At 36.9% G+C, this 24,099-nt stretch overlaps 2 protein-coding genes across 2 annotated transcripts in view; one reads left to right on the top strand and one right to left on the bottom strand.

The window, feature by feature from the left end:
* The first annotated feature begins 4,171 nt into the window (after positions 1–4,171).
* On the top strand, positions 4,172–8,762 carry LOC125675815 (neurocan core protein-like). Its single transcript, XM_048913626.2, has 4 exons — positions 4,172–5,121; positions 5,516–5,595; positions 7,360–7,444; positions 8,192–8,762. Exons 1-4 carry the CDS (start codon positions 4,794–4,796, stop codon positions 8,422–8,424), a joined length of 726 nt encoding a protein of 241 aa, XP_048769583.1. The 5' UTR covers positions 4,172–4,793; the 3' UTR covers positions 8,425–8,762.
* An 11,553-nt stretch (positions 8,763–20,315) lies between these two features.
* LOC125675813 (histone deacetylase 8-like) overlaps positions 20,316–24,099 on the bottom strand; it is a 30,459-nt gene continuing 26,675 nt past the window's right edge. The window contains exon 11 of the mRNA XM_048913622.2: positions 20,316–20,658. Within this exon, the coding sequence (XP_048769579.2) occupies positions 20,630–20,658 (29 nt within the window). The 3' untranslated portion in view covers positions 20,316–20,629. The remainder of the gene's footprint in view (positions 20,659–24,099) is intronic.

Genomic DNA, 24,099 nt, shown 5'->3' with positions numbered 1-24,099 from the left:
AACATATAGATAATTGATTAAATTTAGTCCACTAAAGTATTTTATTTCAAAAAAAATATGTGGGTTTTGTTAACTTTTGTTTCTAATTGAGCTGACCAAGAATGAATATTTCAATTTCCGATGTCTACAAAAATTTCGTCATCTACTTTCGTCTCTACATAATCTTTTTTTTTTTTAATGCAAAGTGAAGATAACGAACAGTGATCAATCTCATAACTCCTACAAGCAATACAAAATAGATAGTTGGGCAAACACGGACCCCTGGACACACCAGAGGTGGGATCAGGTGTCTAGGAGGAGTAAGCATCCCCTGTTGACCGGTCACACCCGCCGTGATCCCCATTTTTTACACATACAATTTCGAGGTTGATTGTACGTCACATTTTCATCCGGAATTTCGTTTTTGCTCTCGTCGCCGATAGTTCCTTTGCAGTATGTACATGTATATTATATCGGAAGTAAGTTCTTCCCTTGAAACGATCGCCGTGAAAACATTTGACACACTTGTATGTCTAGGCTAGTACCACCAGAATTTCAGAACCAGTTGGGGTTTTTTTAAATAAAGTTTACTAGCATAAGCAAGTGGCATCATGATGTTTTAAAGACATTGTCGTTGTCCGCGTCAGATGTTATATACTAAATATTTGGAGATTTTAATATGAACCCAGTCTTGCAAAAACTATTTTTAATGCACTGTGATAGCGGTAAGGTGTTTGAAATTACTTAGGCAAAATTGTCATTTCAGATTTTGACTTCAAATTCTTGTATCTCTTGCAGTTATCAATTTGTATTTGGTGTCCAATGATAAAGTTTTCCTTTTTTGTGGGGAGGTCAAATTTTACAAACGATCCTGTCATCAAGCTGTTAAGGAGTGATTATACTCCATTGTTATTTTATTCATATAAAAACATTACCTGGTCAGGATGTGGGGCTCACGGCGGGTGTGACCGGTCAACAGGGAATGCTTACTCCTCCTAGGCACCTGATCCCACCTCTGGTGTGTCCAGGGGTCCGTGCTTGCCCAACTATCTATTTTTTATTGCTTGTAGGAGTTATGAGATTGATCACTGTTCGTTATCTTCACCTTGCATGTACGTATTGGTTCCATCTGACAGAGTTTGCAACAGCATTGTCTTCGTTTGTTAGATTCCTTAATACAAGTGTATTTTAGAAGGACTTGGCTCTAATTCCACAGTATTTACTCCAACTTATCCTGAGATTCCCTACGAAAGAATTTTATTTCAAACTAACATTTCAGTTTTACAAGCATTGGATATCCCAATCAACTAGATGCTTGAATTTGGGCTAGCACACTGAATTTCGAAATTCTATAAAAACCACAAAGGAAGATACATCGCAGGTTCCCGTAACTGTTCTATCAAGCCCCTATTTCTGATCCTCACAAAATATTAACAGCTGTAAAGGAGAAATATTATCTAGAGATGTTGAGCCAAAACATATGTAAGAACTAGTATCAATCAACCGTGGATTCTCAAAAATTCCAAAGAACTTTAATTAAAACCACTGAACCTTTCCAAAATCAACATCAAAATTTACGACTTTTGAACAAATTACACACCCATTCCTCGCTTCCTAGGTTACCTCAATTGAAACCCCGGCATCGTTTGATCAGTTACCTAAACATTACTTCGTTACACACCATTCTGATCCTACACATATATACTCTGAGATTAATATCAAAAAGATACTGGAGTTTCTCATTAACAATGTCTATGTAATCTTGGGAAACACTGCCTTTCAGCAGTCTGCTTAACTTACCATTATCAATACTAACTTTCATTCATGTGTGGATTCAATACATCCCACCGAACACGAAATAAAAAAGCCTCTATGCGGTTATCCGCATGTTGTTCATATTTGATTGTTTTATTGAACGTAGATGTTAACGGCAAACAAACAACTCGATATTTTGACAAAACAGGATGACTCAGCTTCTCCATCCTCCATCGTCAACTTTCCTTACTCTTGGAAAAGTTAGGAAAAGGAATTTAGCAGTTTTCCATTAACGCCAACTGACAGTGTTTATGTATCTCCAATGATTGGATCCACGGGAACATGTTTGAATTTGATCGATTCTAAAATCGAATTACACTACTGACAAATAAGCTGCTGTTATAGGGATTTCCACAATCTCATTTTAAGTCAGCAATTCGCAAATTCTATGCTTATTTCCAAATACAAACCGTCACTAGTCGAATGGTGTTCGACGTGTTTCATACCAATTGTTAAGCAGTTCTTAACGTACTATTTTGACTACAAATTACCCATTTACTTAATCAAAAGATAGGACTCACAATGGGTGTGATCGGTCAAAAGAGGATGCTCACTCATTCTAGGCACCTGATTCCACCCCTGGTGTTTCCGACGGTCCGTATTTAGCCTACCCTTAATTTTAAATTTTTATAGGATTTATGATATTGATCAATCGTTATCTTCACTTTTTCATGATACAAATAATTGACACTTGAAATGAAATGTAAATTCATTAATTTAGTTCATATATTTGTCCTTAACGTTTTTTTAAATTGTTTGTCTTTCGTGTATTCAACTATCAATGAAAATTTACGAGTTACGAATCTACAGTTTCAATCGTAAGTGGAGACATTGCATTATCTGTGTAAAGTTTAGAACTCACATTACTCCTAGAATGTTTCTTTAAGCTCCTAATATCCATATAGTGAATGTTGCATATCTTACAAAAGTCATTATTTATTTTTGATTTAATAATGAAATAGTTTTACATACTTGCATAAGTGTGTATCACGCTAACGTAATACTTTATTCGATACACAAGAGCTTTTTCTGCGTGTGATTAGTTTTTAAATCGAGGCAGGCTACTGACAAGTTGATGGTAAAGGGCTTTCTACGGTCTCTTTTAAAGTCAGCATTTCGCAAATTCTATGGTCGTTATAACAATCCAGTCTGCTAATATAACCTATCATTGGGTCAAATGCTGTCTGACGTGTTTAATACCGATTATTAAGCCGTTCTTGGAACACTAATTTTGACTACGGATTACTCCGTTTACCTGATTTAGGTATAGGGCTCACGGTGGGTGTTACCAGTCGATAGGGGATGCATACTCCCTCTAGGCACCTGATCCCACCTCTGGTGTGTCCAGGGGTATGTGTATGCCCATATCTCCATTTTGTATTGCTTATAAGAATTTTGAGATCGGTCACTGTCGTTATCTTCACCTTTCATTGTTTCAATTGCAGTTCCTCAATTTCTGTTCAAAATCAAGACATCTGTACTTAAAATGAAACGAAAAATCAGCATGATTGGCAGGGTATCCCTTATCTGTAGTAACTCCCAATGAAATATCCAGAATGATGAACTTTTCCTATACCACGTATAACTTGCCTATACTTTGGACCTACTAATAACAAAACATATTCTGTTGCCATCAGTTTGATAAAGGTTACTCTTTACATTGAGCGCACTATCTATTCAACAATTCTGATTTTTGACCTAAAACCTGGAGATAGAGGGATAAAATTAAAGAAACGATGTAAAAAGGATTTATGCATTTACCTCTTCTTTTACTCTAGACCCTACTTCATTTTAGCTACGCTTGTGATCTTCATCATATTTTCAATACTTTTTAGTGGTACCCTGAGTCCTTTTGCGAAAAATATATAAAGATTATTTAAAACGAAAAACAAAACAAAAACAACAGAAATATATTATTATAATCCTTCTATTATGCTTACTGTTCCTATTTTATACCATGCAAATCTACAAATCTACATAGAGAATTAATACATAAGTGGTGAAGTGAAAGAAAAGACACGTCAGTATTCCAATGTCTACGGACTCGTAAATTAAGAGATTTAAAGATTTTCATAATGAATATCAATTTCATGAATAATTGAATACCAAATGATGATGCAGTTTTCACTTTTAGTATCCATCGAACTTCATTTAAATGTTCATGTTAGCTTCTTAAATTTTTTTTGTGGAATTATTCATAAACAGGTCGATATGCATAACTTTACTTTATTGAATGTAACAAATATCTCGCTTCATTGGCTGTCTGCAGTTACTTGACACCGACACTGAGACTTCTCATACATGCGTACATGAATATACGCTCGCTGTAATACTGCTTATTTACGGTCTTTACTTTTAAATGCCCGTATCACCTGTTTCCACCGCTAGTGTCGGAAAGGGTGTCTTGCATGCCACTTGTTAATGAGTTTAATTACCCACCCAGAACGTGGACTAATATTTCACAAAGGGTGAGTGATAAGTTTTTGAAGGCAGTTAGCTCCTTAGGTCTGCTCAAATTGTCATCACTGTGTGTGTAAATGTTGTAGAAATGTAGTAAAATAGCTTCAATTAAATGCATCGAATAATTTGTTTATCGACATTAACTCTACCACGTGATGTCAGCATAATTGTCAAAACTTCGAATTGATGAAAACGTATCTAGTGCCTTACAAAACTGTGTACATGAATAGATATTTCAATTAATTGACAAGAAAAAAGATGCATTGTACTTGTTTTGTAAAAGGACTGGTGTATGCGCGTGGTAGTGATGTTATGCTGTAGGCTCTAGCAATTCATCTTAGAGGATCAAAGTATACACACAGTGGAGTGGAGTATTCTTTAATTAGAAATATGGCACTGAAACAGTTAGATGATTGAACAAAGGATTTATTGGACAACCCTCCCAACACGTTTTCAATCGCTTAAAAAGGAACAGTATGCATTGAAATTTTCAGTTTGAGAACAAATCCCTTCAAGACTATGAAATATCATTAGTGACAATGAAATTGATGCATAACATCTCGCTGAATATTGTAATCTTATTCGTCATTTCTGTGTGCGTATTTGGGCAATTCCGAAGCATGTACATGAACGTTGATGACACGCTGAACAACGCACAACTTATCCGAAGTTCAGGGGTGCTTCTGTCCTCTGAGGGTCAGAGTTTACTGCAGTGCGCACTACGATGTACCACCAGTCCGGCCTGTCCCTGCGTTCTGTATAATGTGGAACTTAGATACTGTCGGTTGTTGATGCACTACATGGATGAGTTCAATACAAACAGAACCTTGTCAGAGACGGGGTGGAGGTACTTCTTTAATCCGGACGGTAAGTATGTTAAGTTCTCTCTACCTGAAAAGTTCGCTGATCCCATTTTTGGACCACCAGTCCATACTCTTCACAATTCTTTGTTATTTTTGAAAGTTTATACTTTATAATTCTGCATCTTATCATTTCCTCAGTTTGTTCTAACTCTAACATTGAGTTAGGGTGAAAATTCGACCATGACTATTTTCACATCCTCTACCCCTTTTCTGTCTTCAGACAATCTTGATGCTATGACTAAGTTATAATTATTTTTAATATGACTAGGTTATAATGCTTATTATCTTTAATATAATCATTCTTAATCAGTTTTGGTTTCACGTTTCAGTGAAAATATACTGCGGCGAAATTAAGGCTGTATTCGTTGCTATGATAATGTGTTTTATCTTTAACGCAGCGTGTACTTCCGGTTGGTTTCCGTTCAATGGTCACTGTTATCTTTACAACCAGACCGCCCAAACATGGAGCGACGCTAAGGTAAGAAGAATACCGATTGTAAGACTACCCAAACATTGAGCGACGCTAAGGTTACCTTAACAACCAGACCGTCCAAACATGGAGCGACGCCAAGGTAAGAATCATACCGATTGTTACACCGCCCAAACATGTAACGACGCTAAGGTAATTATTATATCGATTCTTAGACCACCCAAACATGGAACAACGCTAAAGTAAGAATGATACCGATTGCAAGACCACCCAAACATGGAGCGACGCTAAAGTAAGAATCATACGGATTGTTACACCGCCCAAACATGGAGCGACGCTAAGGTAAATATCATACCGATTGTAAGACCACACAAACAAGGAGCGACGCTAGGGTTACCTTAACAACCAGACCTTCCAAACATGGAGCGACGCCAAGGTAAGAAGCATACCGATTGTTACACCGCCCAGACATGGAGCGACGCTAATGTAAGAATAATACCGATTGTTAGACTACCCAAACATGGCGCGAAGCTAAGATAAGTGTCATACCGATTGTTAGACCACTCTAACATGGGGCGACGCTAAGTTAAGTGTAATACCGATTGTTAGACTGCTGAAACATTGAGCGATGTTAAGGTAATTATTATGTTCTAACGATAAGTCCCTAGGTACTTGTATTAACTGTTTTGGCATTGGATGGTTTGATATTTGTCCCCCTAGTCAGATTTGAGGGGGGGGGTGTTTTGGTATACTTTTTTATTATTATATACTAATGAATATCCACAATTGTAATTTTATACACATCAATAACTATATAACCATACTTTATTTAAGAATCTCCATTTGGAAATAATATCGTGATGGGTAAAATTCCTCTGACATGTTAATCCAGCAAATTTACTGGTCCGCGGCGACAAATATTCGCGATAAGTAGGAGCTAGCAAGTCTTAAGCATTTTTCTAGGGATATCTATAGTGTATGCATATATGAAGGGTGAAGATAACGAACAGAGATCAATCTCATAAACCCCACAAGCAATTTAAAATAGATAGTTGGGCAAACACGGACCCCTGGACACACCAGAGGTGGGATCAGCTGCCTAGGAGGAGTAAGCACCCCCTGTCGACCGGTCACACCCGTCGTGAGCCCTATATCTTGATCAGGTCAACGGAGATATCCGCAGTCAAAATCAGTGTGCCAAGAACGGCCTAACAATCAGTATGAAACGTGTCAGACAGCATTTGACCCAATGACAGGTTGTATTGGCAAACTAGATCGTAATAACGACGATAGAATTAGCAAAATACTGACTTTAAACGAGAACGTTGAATCCCCTGTAACATTAACTTATTTGTCAGTAGCCTGCATCGATTTAAAAACTGATCATACCCAAAACAAGCTCTTGTGTATTGAATCAGTTGAGAGACATAAACACTATATACAGTTGATAATGGAATATTGCTCCATAAATATGGGAAGTTGACGATGGAGAAGATGAAGTCATCCCGTTTGACATAAAGATGAGTTGTTAGTTTGCCGTTTATATTTTTTTCAATAAAATATCTAAGTATGAAGCAGATTAGGAAGACCTTGTGGTGTCTTTTATCTAACGTTCGTTAAAGTTTCGCGATCTCACAGTCATACAATGGATGGTTAAAGTTTCGCGATCCCACAGTCATACAATGGATGGTTAAAGTTTCGCGATCCCCCAGTCATACAATGGATGGTTAAAGTTTCGCGATCCCCCAGTCATACAATGGATGGTTTTATGGAAACTCTTTAATAAGTTTTATTTTACATATTATGTTGCAGGTTCAATGTGAAAGTCAGGGTGCGTACCTCCTAGAACTTGAGACACCACTAGAAAATGACTGGATCATAACATCGTTACTATCATGTAAGGGGGTACTACACAACTCTAAAGAATTATTGTAATTTTAGAAGCCTGTCACAGGTCTTGGTGACGTCTCCATATGAGTGAAAAATTCTCGAGAGAGGCGTTAAGCAAGATACAATCAATCGAGAGTTGGTAATTGAAGGACGCAGATAATCTATCAGCAGTTTGCTGCTCGGTTGCGTAACACCGGAAGTGATCCTTGTAATTCGTCATAAACAAAGAGCGGAAGATTTACACCTGATGTTTATTGACCCTCTTTGTTAAAAAAAATCAAAATTCGTGATTTTCACTTTTCAGCATAAGCTATTTTAGAACGATCATCATGATTAGAGATCCTTAAATGCTTTTCACATTAATCAGCATAATTTTATTTGGTGACGCTGCTTACCTTGAACAATTCAATGCGCGCGTGTTTTATCATTTTCTTTGTAACATATCGAAATATGGTTACTGTTAGCTACTTTTTAAAACAAAATCAATATCGAACTTGACAGATTCAAAAGCCATTTTCTTCATTCACCCCAAATGAAGTCCGTTAACATTATAAACTAAGGGTGTAATTTAATAATCGTTTTGCTATGAACCTAATCAGTACATGTAAAATTCATGTATAAGAGAATTCAACTTTGGATTCAAAAATCCAAACATTAGCTTTCAAATTACATTTTCTTGAGCACTGTCCTATAACAGAATTTGCCTTATGATATTCTATTAGGTGGACTGAGTTTTCTAAATGTTATTTTAAAGCTCTCTGCTCCAATGCCTGGGACATCAACTGTGAAGTGTTTATGGGCGGATCCACAGATTCGGGGGTGTTCAAGTGGGAATACTCGAACACACTTCTAAATTATAGTAACTGGTATCCCAACGAGCCAAGCGATACAGGGACGAGAGAATGCATATTTCTGATGTATAATGGACAGTGGAGCGACGGAAAATGTGTATATCACAGAAAATTTGTCTGTGAGAAAGTGAAATGAACTCCATGTATAGAAGTGAACCTCAAGATCACGTGATAACAACGTTCCACTGGGTGTGAAATTACATATGTACACGCTAATATCCAATTGGATTAAAAATGTAATTAAATTGTATTGATCTCTCAATCAACATTGCTGTGGATCAGGCTAATCCGAGGTACCAGCAAAAATTAATTACACACTTCAACGATTTAATCATGTATTAACATTAATGTCTTTGATAGATTTTTGATATTGACATTTGTACTAATTCAAGTCGAGATAGTGTATTAAGTTTTCAAAACTTGTGTTCAAACCTTCTGTATGTTATTATTACAATAAAATATTTTCGAACCAAAGATTTAAACTTATTCACAATAAAAAATACCAAGGATAATATAACAACACTAATTAAAGTCTATAAGACATTTCCCGTTGTGTATTCACCTCTGAGCTGAATACCCGAACACAAGAATAAGCTTATTTATAAAGCAACCAACAAATCGGTAAAGTCCAGTCCCCAGTAATGCAATATCCAATGTATTTCTGCAAAATTTCTCTTTAATCATTACATTACAGTTGATCTATCTTAAACATAATTCAGTGAAGTTCCAGAAGATGTAAATAGGTCATCATATCAACTATCTGAGACATAATCAGATGAACCAGTAAACAATGACTGAATAAAACATCTAGTATACATGTACTTCACAACAGCAGTTACGTCAGAATATGGTAATGAAATAGTTCATGACTGGTTTAATCCCCCCCAGGATATTCCATCACCATCGACTTTCTTTTCATTCTTAATAAATTTCAAAATAAGTAGCTGATATAAAATTTAGTAGGTCATCACCGTAAAATGGCTAAAACGGGGTAAAACCATGATCAATCAATCAATCAATCAAAGTCGGGTCATTCAGATATACACAACACCATTTCGGTATAGAATTTACTATAATCGATATTATCAATAATCGTAGTATTATAGAATTGAAATTATTGGTCTTATAATAGAAAGGATCTTTGAATGTAAAATGTGTACTACGCCACATAACATTGAACGAATTGTTTATGTCTAGAAGAATGAACAGTTCTTTGTTAGTCTTCCGGTAGCTACCCAACAATTCAAGGTAAATAAACATTGGTGGTGCGGTTTTGTTACATTTCCCTGAATAAATTTCCCTTCTTTATTGATGTTCTTCACTAAACCGAAAATTCCCTAAATATTGATACCAATGATACGATGAACGATCCAAGTAATCTTCCCAAAGACGTTAAAGACAGTAGATATATATATTCACTGCGAACATTCGAACACACTCGTGAGTTATAATCAGTTGTAGCTTTTGATACCAATGATGATTTAAATAGTCGAAAACGTTAAAAAACAGTGGATACATAAATATTTACGGCAAACACTTTAGTGATAATCAGTTACCGCTTTAGCCTTTGTAAAATACAGGAGGATTGCCTTGCGCAATTCATGAATTATTTCACATGCGTAACATGCTGAAATTGTAAGAAATACTTGTATCAACGAAGCATTACTAAATATATCCCTAATACATAATATTTCAATCAATATCCGTTGTCTAATATTTATTACTACGAGTATTATTCATATAGTGAAGAACATCAAATATATCAATCAATAAACAAAGGGAAGTTTATTTAGAGAAATGTAACAATTTCCCATATTTATGTAGCAATATTCCATTATCACCTGCATATGGTGTTTATATCTCTCAACTGATTCGATATGCAAGAGCTTGTTCTGTGTATGGTCAGTTTTTAAAGCGAGGCAAGCTACTGACAAACAAGTTGATGGTACAGTGGTTTCCACAGTCTCGATTGAAGTCAGCATTTCCCAAATTATACGGTCGTTACAACGATCTATTTCGTCAATACAACTTATCATTGGATCAAATGCTGTCTGATATGTTTCACACCGATTGTTAGGTCGTTCTTGGCACACTGATTTTGACTGCGGATAACTCCATTTACCTGATCAGGATATTGGTTCACTGGTTGTAACCGGTCAACAGGGGATGCTTACTCTTAGACACCTGATCCCACCTCTGGTGTGTCCAGGGTTCTGTGTTTGCCCAACTATCTATTTTGTATTGCTTATAGGAGTTGTGAGATTGATCACTGTTCGTTATCTTCACCTTTCATACTAGAATTATTTCAAAGTCTGCTTTCAATAGAAATATCTCGTGGGAAATATTTTATTTTAGTAAACCAGAATCAACTATCTTTTTTAAAACGTGAAATTCAAGATGTGTTTGTGAAACACAAATGCCCCCGATAACGGCAAATTCCAAAGATGACCAAGGTTTGAAGGACAAATATCTTGGCACCAGTAGAAAGATCTTGTCATAAGATATGATCATGTGCAATATGAAAGCTCCCATATTTACCATTTATAAGTTATGACCAATTCCATTTTTTTTAAAAGTAGGTCAAGTGCCAAGGTGAGACAATTTAGTATCCACGGAAAGGTCTTGTCACAAGGAATACTCATGTGAAATATTAAAGCTCTAGCACTTACTGTTCAAAAATTATTATCAAGATTAAAGTTTCAGACAAAATGACAGACAGGACAAAAACAATATGTGACACCCCCCCCCCCCCCCCTCTGATCTTCGATCTCGGGGGCATAAAAATAATCTCTCTTATCGAATGGGTGATTAAGTTTATGATTAGAATGATAGTGCCCAGGAGGAGTAAGCACCGGTCACACCCACCGTTAGCCCTATATCTTGATCAGGTAGATGGATTCATCCGTAGGCAAAATCAGTGTGCCAAGAACGACCTAACAATTGGTATGAAACACGTCATGAGTAAAATATACTACAATACCACTCACTTTCATTGAAAGGCGAAAACATACTACATCACCAAGTAGACCGTCATTCATGATAAGGTTCTGAACACTTTATGGAAGAATGAGGTAGAAATAAATTCTATGAAAAGTACCACTGAATTCGAGACCAAATGATTTGTGAATTGTACATTGATTATTAAACATCGAAATCTGTGCCGATTTCAAATGATTGCATTTGATTACAAATGTTATTGACTGTAAATTAGGATATGTGCCAGTCCTTCGTCGTTGCGCGGAAGCACATTAGGTAAAACTTGGCCCACTTTAAAACAGCGCAGACACCTCGGGCAGGCATATTTCCTGATATTCAAACAATAGAAATACGAGGGCTGTTCGATATGTAATGTGTTTTGTACCACACCGCGATAACGCTTTGCACGATTTCGTGGATGATGATACTCTTGAATAGCTTTATTTAATACCATTCCAACGGTATAAACACGAGCCTTCAATTCCACAAAGTTTTAAACTTATAGTCATTTTAATAGAGCCAGTCGTTGACCACTGTTGTAAAATAGTTGGCAAACGGGTTGGGAATATTGAAGAAATTAAAGCTTATATGAAAGTTCGCACAAAACTCGGTCATTCGGTAGTGCAGATTTTTACTGAATCTGGAGAAGTTTATGGGTCTGAGATGGTATCTTATGAGACAGTTTGTAAGTGGAGAAAAAAAAATTCTGACTGACAGAGTCCGTCAAAAATACAGCAAAATCTGGCCGACCTGTGACTGTAACAGGCAAGGCAAATGTCTCAAAAGTCAGGGAAATAATTGAAAGTGATGACAGATACACGATTCATGATATACCCAAAGTTGTTGGCATATCGCTATCGCGGGTGCATTTCAATTTGAAGCGTATTTAGAAAGTACGATTGATTGATTGGGGTTTTACGCCGTTTTGGCAATATTTCAGCCATTTTACGGCGATTAACTAATTCAATTATGTTTGGTTGTGAGTGTTCGAGTTTCCCTGACGGCCCCCAGTGAGCCTAATCTTTTTCGAACATCAGGGAAACGATCATTTGCATGCCAAGGGGGTTGTGATCCTTGACATGGGACACCCTTTAACGTTCCATCCGACGGACATAAAAGTTAAAAATACATGTATATAAACAAGTTAAAAAAAAAAAACTAATTCGTGTATATAAACAGTTGCATTATAAAAATTTTAAATTTTTCTGTAAAAGTCGCATTCATATGTCGATTTGATATATCTCTGTGAGCTCGAAATAAAGGACACCACAGAGTCGTCCACTTCTGCTTCATACTTAGATATTTTATTGAAAGTAGACATTAACGGCAAACTGACAACTCAACTGTATGACAAACGGGATGATTTCAGCTTCTCCATCGTCAACTTCCCATATTTGTGTAGCAATATTTCATTATCACCTGCATATGGTGTTTATATATCTCAACTGATTCGATATGCAAGAGCTTGTTCTGGGTATAGTCAGTTTTTAAATCGAGGTAAGCTTCTGACAAACAAGTTGATGGTACAGGGATTTCCACAGTCTCGATTGAAGTCAGCATTTCGCAAATTCTATGGTCGTTATAACGATCTAGTTCGTCAATACAACCTCGCATTGGGTCAAATGCTGTCTGACGTGTTTCATACCGATTGTTAAGCCGTTCTTGGCACACTGATTTTGACTGCGGATAACTCCGTTTACCTGATCAGGATATAGGGCTCACGGCGGGTGTGACCGGTCAACAGGAGATGATTACTCCTCCTAGGCACCTGATCCCACCTCTGGTGTGTCCAGGGGTCCGTGTTTGTCCAACTATCTATTTTGTATTGCTTGTAGGAGTTATGAGATTGATCACTGTTCGTTATCTTCACCTTGCATTCTTGTAAATATTGTATAATATAATGATTGTCGATATTTGTAAAAAGTTCTTTCATTGATTGCACACTATCAAAAAGTCTATTTCGTACGGGCGTAAAATACGAAAGATTCTACCAGATGGATACCGCATATATTGACAGATGACCAAAAACGGGTACGAGTACAAACCGCTAAGCAATTGCTCAAAATGTTTCCCAGATCCAATCAAAGACAATTTGCAAACATTGTTACTGGTGACAAAACATGGGTTCACTATCTCGAACCAATAAGAAAAATTGGAAACAAAATATGGGTAACTAAACACGGTAGAAGGCCTGTAGATGCCAAAAGAATCATATGCATAAGCATAAAAAAGATTCTTTATTGCATATTCTTCTCATATGAATGTATAGCCGCAAAGTCCGGTGCCGAAGGGCAAACGTGTTACAGGTCATGCTATCCCAAAAAAATTCAAGAACTAATATCATAAACGACGCCCTGTGTCAAGATTTAGGCATGTTCGTCTACTTCATGATAATGCTCCATCGCATACACCCGAGCTTGTGAAGCAATTTTTGAAGTTCGAGATTACCGCCTTGCCACACCCACCATACTCTCCAGATCTAGCCCCATGCGACTTTTTCCTGTTTCCCAAACTTTGAAAGTTCTTATCTGGTCGTCGTTACAAGTCTTGACAAGCCCTTAGCTCAACCATCAGTCAGTGCCTCAGAGGTCTACCTAAATCAGCGTACCGTGACGCATTTCAGAAATGGATTCAGAGATTGAAATTTTGTATTTCAAACAGCGGAGAATACTTTGAAGGGATGTAATGTTCATTTCACTATATGAATCGAATGCTTTTCAGATATCGTACAATACACATTACATATCGAACAGCGATACAGAAATGCTATAAACTGAAATTGAGATTCGTCTTTGCATTTCGCTTCACATTTAAGAAGTGTGGTTTGCTAATAGGAAAAAGACACATTAAGCTGAAAATAGGACGTCACGTCACACAAACGAGGAAGGGCAATATAATAATAAATTCCGGCTTACATCGCCCGTGAGAGTTCAAGGCATCAAATGGTTCATACACCACAGATGTTGACATGATATTGACGACAACACGCCAAAAACAAAATTAATAAAAATGAAAACCATCCAAAAGGTAATCTAAAGGATCAAACGAAGCAGTGAAACGCAACTCTTATGTAATAACTGCAATGAATTATTTACGAAACACATTTGAATGTTCCCAATCAATTACTGTCATCTAAAAGCTGGTGACGTCTTTAAACTAGTGAAAAAATACTCCGGTGGGACGTAATAGGAACTATTTTTCAGCGGGTAGGATTACATGTACTTTTATTTGTCTCTGCCTGATTAGGCCCAGTGTGACGGCCATTGTTGTTTTCTGGACTTGGAACAACAGCCGATGGTGCATTATTTTTAGCATTTTATAATGCACTAAGTATTCCTGACGGGACCGAATTCCCGTGTGGGGGTGCATTCACACTAGGTCAAATTCAAAATACAATACATTTCAACAACACATTCGTGTTTTTTTAGATTCATAGATTACTTTTTAAACGTGACAAAAAAAATTCCTATTCCCGATCTTGACGTTTGATGAATGATCTTAGAAGATCCCGTCACAACACAAGCTCATAGATAAACTCAAGAGTCCAGAAAAGGAGGGGGGTCAAATGTTCATTTTTATTCTCCCAGTTTCATTCACAACGTCAAAATTACCATGGGTTATAGCGTTATACAGGTCAAGGGTGTCATTTACTTTTGTTCTCAAGTCTCGGATTTGGCCAAGACCAGGCTCCATTCCCATAAACTGAGGATAGACTTAAAGAAGTCTGCTCTTCAACTAGATCAGACTTAAGAAAGTTTGCTCCTCAGCTAGAATAGACTTAAGGAAGTTTGCTCCTCAGCTAAAATAGACTTAAGGAAGTTAGCTCTTCAGCTATAATAGACTTTAGGGAGTTTGCTCCTCAGCTTTTGGGCACAAATGTGCGGATGAACTGTGTTGGTACTAGTTCACTATGCCCGTTCCATTGGTTTAAATATGATATACATTCATTACTCAAACCTACCCATTTGAACACTAATTCAAATTTTGAAAGAGTTTGGAAAGGACTATATTTTGTTAATAGATGAGCTGCAAGCTAGAACATTTATTGTTAATAGATATAACGTCGATATATCTAAATCTTGAGTTGAAGGTCACAGCAAGAGATTTTTTCTTCTCATGTCGAAGCTTTTCAATATCAAATTTTGCTTTATAAGATTAATATTAAAACAGGTCAGGTAATAAAGGAGCCCAAATCGTGACCATGGAAATCCAACATTGTTGGAAGACCTGATCACCAAACACTACGATGATATTGTCAATGAGGAACTATCAATATCAACGTCAGAGTGCTTCTGTATAGAATCAGTTGATTTATTGTTGATGGTTCTGGCAATATTCCAGCCATTTTACAGAGCTTAATTAATTGAAATATCTTCGGTATTAAGTTTTGGAGTTTCCTTGAAGGCCCCCAGTGAACCAATCTAATTAAAATCAGATCCTAGAATACGCTCACAATCGCTATGTACAATAGCAGAGTATACGGCGTGAATCTAAGAAGTCTGATTTTAATTAGATTGCCAGTGAACGTTCAATTTTTCGAGATTCAGGGAAACAACCTTTTACGTGCCAAGGGGGCTATGATCCTCGACACAGGGCACCCGTTAATGTCCCATCCGATGGGCAAAAAGGTTAAAAATATGTAGAGTCAAAGTGGTGGTTTAATTACTTAATTTTTTGAATGACTGATCACTAGATATGAATATTTCCTTTGACATTTTTTGCTGAAGAATGAACTGTTTCTGATGTGAAAAAGTCGAGTCTTTAATTTATCATGAGGAATGATCGTGTAGTGTTGAAAAGTCATGCCTTTTGATGTTGTTTTCCGAATTGTCTTTAATTCATCGGGAGGAATAATCGAGTAAAATGTTGAAAAGTCATACCTTTTCATGTTTACAGAAATGTTTTGTGATTTCAAAAATTTAAAGTTTTTTGGAATTTTTTAGAATCCACGTTTGATTTACACCACTTTTGGCATAAGTTGTGGCATAATACGTTTGATGTTTCTCCTTAACAGCTGTTAATGTATTCGTAAGGAGCGAAGATGTGGGCTTTTGAGAAAAAGTGAAGATACCGAAGTGATCAATCTCAACCCCTATAAGGAATACGAAATAGAAAGTTAGACAAACACAGACACCTGGATAAACCAGAGGTGGAATCAGGTGCCCAGGAGGAGTAAACATCCACTGTCGAATATTTATTGGGTCCAGTAATGTATCTCTGTAAGGATTTTAATGAAGTTTAAGAATCCATTATAGGTACAATAACTCATATTCGTTAAATGTGCTTGAAATTGAAGCATGATGTTGAGGAACTTCATCCGTTGAAAGGACGGTTGGGGTATAAATAGGATTACCAATTGTGGAACTAATGCCAAATTCATTTAAATACAGTTGTAATAACGAGTCTTACAAATAACGACAATGCTGTTACAAGCTGTGTCAGTTGGAACCAAAATATACAGAGAAGAAAAAACTCTTGCTGTGGCCTTTACTTCGACATTTCGACGACGTATTATCCATTAACAATAACAATTTTCATTCATATGTCGATTAGGTAATCCCATGGGGATCCGGGTTAGAATCCTCAGTGCCCCTTTACTTGTCGTAAGAGGCGACTAAATGAGGCGGTCCTTCGGAGGTGACCGCAGAAACCGAGGTCCCGTGTCACAGCAGGTGTGGCATGATAAAGATTCCTCCCTTCTAAATGGCCATAAGCGCCGAGCATAGGCCTAAATTTTGCAGCCCTTCACCGGCAGTGGTGACGTCTCCATACGAGTGAAATATTCTCGAGAGGGACGAAACAATATTCAATCATTAATAAATTCGATATATCCAAGTGAACTCCACATAATGCTTCATACTTGGATATTTTATGACATTAACGGCAAACTAACAACTTAACTGTATGACAAACGGGATGATTTCAGCTTCTCCATCGTCAACTTCATATTTATGTAGCAATATTCCATTATCATCCGCATATGGTGTTTATATCTCTCAACTGATTCGATAAGCAAGAGCTTGTTCTGCTTATGGTCAGTTCTTAAATCGAGGCAGGCTACTGACAAACAAGTTGATGGTACAGGGGTTCTAACAGTCTCGTTTAAAGTCAACATTTCGCAAATTATAGGGTCATTATAAGGGTCTAGTTTGCCAATACAACCTATTATTGGGTCAAACGCTGTCTGACGTGTTTCATATTGATTGTTAGGTCGTTCTTGGCACACTGATTTTTACTACAGATAACTCCATTCAACTGATCAAGATATAGGGCTCACGGCAGGTGTGACCGGTCAACAGGGGATGCTTACTCCTCCTAGCCACCTGATCTCACCTCTGGCATATCCAGGGTTCCGTGTTTGCCCACTCTCTATTTTGTATTGCTTATAGGAATTATGAGATTGATTACTGTTCGTTATCTTCACCTTTATAGGAGTTGTGAGATTGATCACTGTTCGTTATCTTCACCTTTATAGGAGTTATGAGATTGATTACTGTTCGTTATTTTCACCTTTATAGGAGTTATGAGATTGATTACTGTTCGTTATTTTCACCTGTATAGGAGTTATGAGATTGATCATTGTTCATTATCTTCACCTGTATAGGAGTTGAGAGATTCATCACTGTTCGTTATCTTCACCTTTATGGGAGTTATGAGATTGATTAGTTTGTTATCTTCACCTTTATAGGATTTATGAGATTGATCACTGTTTGTTATCTTCACCTTTATAGGATTTATGAGATTGATTACTGTTTGTTATCTTCACCTTTATAGGATTTATGAGATTGATTACTGTTTGTTATCTTCACCTTTATAGGAATTATGAGATTGATCACTGTTCGTTACCTTCACCTTTATAGGAGTTATGAGATTGATTACTGTTCGTTATCTTCACCTTTATGGGAGTTATGAGATTGATTAGTTTGTTATCTTCGCCTTTATAGGATTTATGAGATTGATCACTGTTTGTTATCTTCACCTTTATAGGATTTATGAGATTGATTACTGTTTGTTATCTTCACCTTTATAGGAATTATGAGATTGATCACTGTTCGTTATCTTCACCTTTATTGGATTTATGAGATTGATTACTGTTTGTTATCTTCACCTTTATTGGATTTATGAGATTGATCACTGTTTGTTATCTTCACCTTTATAGGATTTATGAGATTGATTACTGTTTGTTATCTTCACCTTTCATCTATTTCTTTTATCATTGCTGGTTTACTAAACACAGATGGATAGATGGTATGTACTTTTGTTTTGATGTGTCTAATGCGGAAGTTTAATATTTCTCTTATACCTTTCATCCATTCTGACAAGGTATCGAGTTCTGACAAGGTATCGAGTTCTGACAAGGTATCAAGTTCTTTTTTTCATACTAAGCCCAACGTCTGGCATAATCTTCCGACAGATTTCATGATAGAGATGAAGTTCTGTTGCCAATTGAAAGACTGAGGTTCTCCAAATTCAGGTCCTTCAAAATAAGCCATCTCAGGTCCTCATTTTCAACTATATCAACAAACCAGTAATGACATATCCAGCTGGACTATATCAACATCTCCAGTAATGACATGTCCAGCTGGACTATATCAACATCTCCAGTAATGACATGTCCAGCTGGACTATATCAACATCTCCAGTAATGACATGTCCAGCTGGACTATATCAACATCACCAATAATGACATGTCCAGCTGGACTATATCAACATCTCCAGTAATGACATGTCCAGCTGGACTATATCAACATCTCCAGTAATGACATGTCCAGCTGGACTATATCAACATCTCCAGTAATGACATGTCCAGCTGGACTATATCAACATCACCAGTAATGACATGTCCAGCTGGACTATATCAACATCACCAGTAATGACATGTCCAGCTGGACTATATCAACATCACCAGTAATGACATGTCCAGCTGGACTATATCAACATCTCCAGTAATGACATGTCCAGCTGGACTATATCAACATCACCAGTAATGACATGTCCAGCTGGACTATATCAACATCACCAATAATGACATGTCCAGCTGGACTATATCAACATCTCCAGTAATGACATGTCCAGCTGGACTATATCAACATCACCAGTAACGACATGTCCAGCTGGACTATATCAACATCTCCAGTAACGACATGTCCAGCTGGACTATATCAACATCTCCAGTAATGACATGTCCAGCTGGACTAAATCAACATCTCCAGTAATGACATGTCCAGCTGGACTAAATCAACATCTCCAGTAATGACATGTCCAGCTGGACTATATCAACATCTCCAGTAATGACATGTCCAGCTGGACTATATCAACATCTCCAGTAATGACATGTCCAGCTGGACTATATCAACATCTCCAGTAATGACATGTCCAGCTGGACTATATCAACATCTCCAGTAATGACATGTCCAGCTGGACTATATCAACATCACCAGTAATGACATGTCCAGCTGGACTATATCAACATCACCAATAATGACATGTCCAGCTGGACTATATCAACATCTCCAGTAATGACATGTCCAGCTGGACTATATCAACATCACCAGTAATGACATGTCCAGCTGGACTATATCAACATCTCCAGTAATGACATGTCCAGCTGGACTATATCAACATCACCAATAATGACATGTCCAGCTGGACTATATCAACATCTCCAGTAATGACATGTCCAGCTGGACTATATCAACATCACCAGTAATGACATGTCCAGCTGGACTATATCAACATCACCAATAATGACATGTCCAGCTGGACTATATCAACATCTCCAGTAATGACATGTCCAGCTGGACTATATCAACATCTCCAGTAATGACATGTCCAGCTGGACTATATCAACATCACCAATAATGACATGTCCAGCTGGACTATAGTTGAAAGAAGACGAAGAACAAGAACACGTAGGTGGATTATATATGATATTGTTTGTAGGAGTTATGAGATTGATCACTGTTCGTTATCTTCACCTTGCATGATGACCTATATCCAGGTACTGTAAACTCTGTACCGCCTAGACAGGATATAATGAGCTGAATCCTGTTCAATCTTTGTCCCCATTTATTGTAACAAATGGACATATAACCTTTCATGTTAAACATTTAATTATTAAAGATGAAAAACAATCAAAATACAAATCACTATTCCATTAGAAAACAATCGTACAAATGATATGATTCCAAAATACAAATCACCATTCATAAAAAAAATTCATGACAATATAGCAGGCATAATTTACATGGATGATATCATTTTCCAAAAATACAAACAACATGTAGAAAACAACAAACACCAGTGTTTATCACCGCCGTTTGTCGTCCGTCTGAGATCACATGGGACTACTTCCAGCACATGGGTCATGACACCGTCAGCTTGTTGAGACTTTCTGTAACATCAAACACAATCTGTATCATTCTATCTACCACACAGAGTTTAATCCCACCACTTGTAAAATAATATTTTTCTCTGATTCTTAAAGGTCATAAGAGACGATTTTCAAAAAAAAAATAATTCCTAATTAGAGATCTACATGTATAATGTACATGAAAAGGGTTGTATAGCTTGGTTGTTAATCGTTTAATGTGCCACTCAAGAATTTTCACTCATATGGAGACATCATCTTTGCCTGTGAAGGTCTGCAAAACTTAGGACTTTGCACGTCGCTTACGGCCTATGAGCAGGGAGGGATCTTTATCATGCCACACCTACTGTGACACGGGATCTCGATTTTTGCAATCTCATCCGAAGGAGTGCCCCATTTAGTCGCCTCTTACGACAAGCAAGGGGTACTGAAGACCTACACTAGCCCGAATTCCAACATGAAAAGGGTAATTATTTCCAAACATGTTTGTTAAACACTAAGCCACATTCAACTCTTATAACAATTTGTTATTTCATATAAAATAAGTAAACTATATTTGCCTGGTACAATATTTAACATAAATTAAGTTTTGGCTTGTTTAGCCTGGATATGATTTAACGTTTCACTTAAACAGAAGTTAAGGAAACTTAGGAGGAATAACACACCAGAGAAATCTGATATTGATGAAAAGTGAAAATTATGTACAATAACATTTTCAAATTGAAAAGTTTCAAATTTTACCTAAAGTGCAGTTTCAGAAGGAAGTAATCTGAAACAAGAGATGTTTGTAAAACACATATGCCCCCCATGGTGCAAAATTAAAAAGGATTATACACACACACATCATTTAATTGAGAGTAGTATCATCAATTCAAAATATTGAGCAGACAATATCTTCCTATGTCAAGAGTGGATTGACCATGTGACCTAAAAATCAATAGGGGTCATCAACTCCTGAAGATGTACCAGTGTACCAAGTTTGATGTCTGTCAAGCAAAGGGTTCTCAAGATATTGAACGGACAGTATATTCCTATGTCCAATTTGACCCTTGACTTTTGACCATGTGACCTTAAAATAATTAGTAGTCATCTTTTCCTGAAGATGTACCAGTGTACCAAGTTTGATGTCTGTCAAGCAAAGGGTTCTCAAGATATTGAACGGACAGTATATTCCTATGTACAGTTTAACCCTTGACCTTTGACCACGCAACCTCAAAATCAATAGGTGTCATCTTCTCCTGAAGATGTACCAGTGTACCAAGTTTGATGTATGTCAAGCAAAGGGTTCTCAAAATATTGAACGGACAGTATATTCCCATGTCAAGTTTGACCCTTGACCTTTGACCATGTGACCTCAAAATCAATAGGGGTCATCTTCTCTTGAAGATGTACCAGTGTATCAAGTTTGATGTCTGCCAAGCAAAGGGTTCTCGAGATATTTGACGGACGGTATATTCCTATGTCCAGTTTGACCCTTGACCTTTGACCATGTGACCTCAAAATCAATGGGGGTCATCTCCTTCTGAAGATGTACTAGCGTACCAAGTTTGATGTCTGTCAAGCAAAGGGTTCTCTAGACATTGAATGGTCAGTATATTCCTATGCCCAGTTTGACCCTTGACCTTTGACCATATGACCTCAAAATCAATAGGGGTCATCTACTTCTTAGGATGTACCAGTGTGCCAAGTTTGATGTCTTTCAAGCAAAGGGTTCTCAAGATATTGAGCGGACATTATATTCCTATGTCCAGAGTAGATTGACCCTTGACCTTTGACCTTTTGACCTGAAAAACAATAGGGATCCTCTTCTACTCATAACTAACCCACATATGAAATATCATTATCATCAAGTGAATGGTTCTCAAGATATTGAGCGGACAACACATGGTCTACAGACCGACCGACCGACAGGTGCAAAACAATATGCCCCCTCTTTTTCAAAGGGGGGCATAAAAATTAAAACCCTGCTAGGCTCAAACCCACAAACTGCGGATCAGCAGTCGACACGTAAACCTACTGAGCTGTGCGGCAAGGCAATTACATTTAAAAGGTATTGCTGATATTCATATTTTCATTCATGTTTCAACAAGAAAGTCAGCCATCATAATGATGTATTATTCCTCTTTAAACCGAAATCAAAGACATTTTGTGCAATGTGAGACTTTGTTCAGCAGATACCGGTATACCATATAAAGGGGCTGATCAAGGAATTTTGGTTGGGGGGAGGGGGGGGCTCAACTTTATGAGGCAGGGGGTCCAGGGCAAAGCCCTGGTGGGGGCCAAGCTCTGGGAATTTACAGGGTTTGGGGAAAAAATGTAAGTTCTCCCACTAAAAATAATTAAATGAATTAAAAGGTCCGCCACTGATATATTGGGTAATTCAGGCACGCCAGAAATGTTAACTTTTTTGGTGGATGAGGACAATTTTCCAAATATGAAAGTGTCCAAATTTCTATCCATTTTAATGATACACTTATTAAATGAAAATGTGCAAAAAATGAAGTGCAAAAATTTCAAACTGTATATTTTTTTAAAGAAAAATTCGCCAAATATTCCCAGACACCAAAATGACCTGATATATGGTAGGCTCTATAATAAGATCTCAATTGATTATTTCACAGAAGAATTCTGATCTACCAATCCCAATTTTATTTTTTAAAATTGTTTCTTTTGACGTCACACAGGCAGTACAACCCAAAATTTCTGAAGATGAACGGTTTCTCTGGCATAGTATTTTTGGCCTTAACACTATATAGTTTAATCACATAAAATACAACACAATACTGTATTGTGAAAGTCAGATTTCAGGTTACAGCTGTTTAGGCCACATCAATTTGTAAAATAGTTCTTTGGATTTTCAAACAAAAAAGTGAGGTGAGAGGGCGAAATTATTCTATGAATATTATTTATCATTTTGGAGATGAAAATTATGAGGTGTGCAAATGCAAGAAATATAAATATTTTTCATTGAATTAAGTGTGATTTCAAAAAGCGAGCGCTTAAAATCAAAGAACCATAACCATAAGACATCATTGTTTATTACCACATGAACTTAATATATTTCAACTTTGTTGGTATAGTTTACAATTGATAGATAATATTTCAGGTTTCAAAGACTTTATTTTCTTCATAGCTAATGCAACATTAACTGATCAGGTCTTTTTGAAGAATTTCTTTCCTCAAGTTCCTGCCTCGTGCCAACAGGACCTGCATCGCTTTCAAATCTCTAATGTATCGCTTTTAGCATTTTCTTAATTTTGATAGAGCACACACCATCAATATTCACCAAACCTTTTGTAAATTTTGCTCGAATAGCGTTTCAAAAGTTTTATTGGCTTCCAGTTCCATTGCAGTACAAGGAACAACTTCCAATCCAGTGTTTTGAAGTATCATACATATCAAAGATATGCATGGTCAAAAACTTAAATACACTGTTAAGAACTTTCTTGAGAGCCCCCACTTCTG

This window comes from Ostrea edulis, chromosome 3, assembly GCF_947568905.1.
Source record: "Ostrea edulis chromosome 3, xbOstEdul1.1, whole genome shotgun sequence".
Classification (NCBI taxonomy): domain Eukaryota; kingdom Metazoa; phylum Mollusca; class Bivalvia; order Ostreida; family Ostreidae; genus Ostrea; species Ostrea edulis.
The sequence above is the reverse complement of the archived record's forward strand: the minus strand, read 5'-3'. Positions and strand labels throughout refer to the sequence as shown.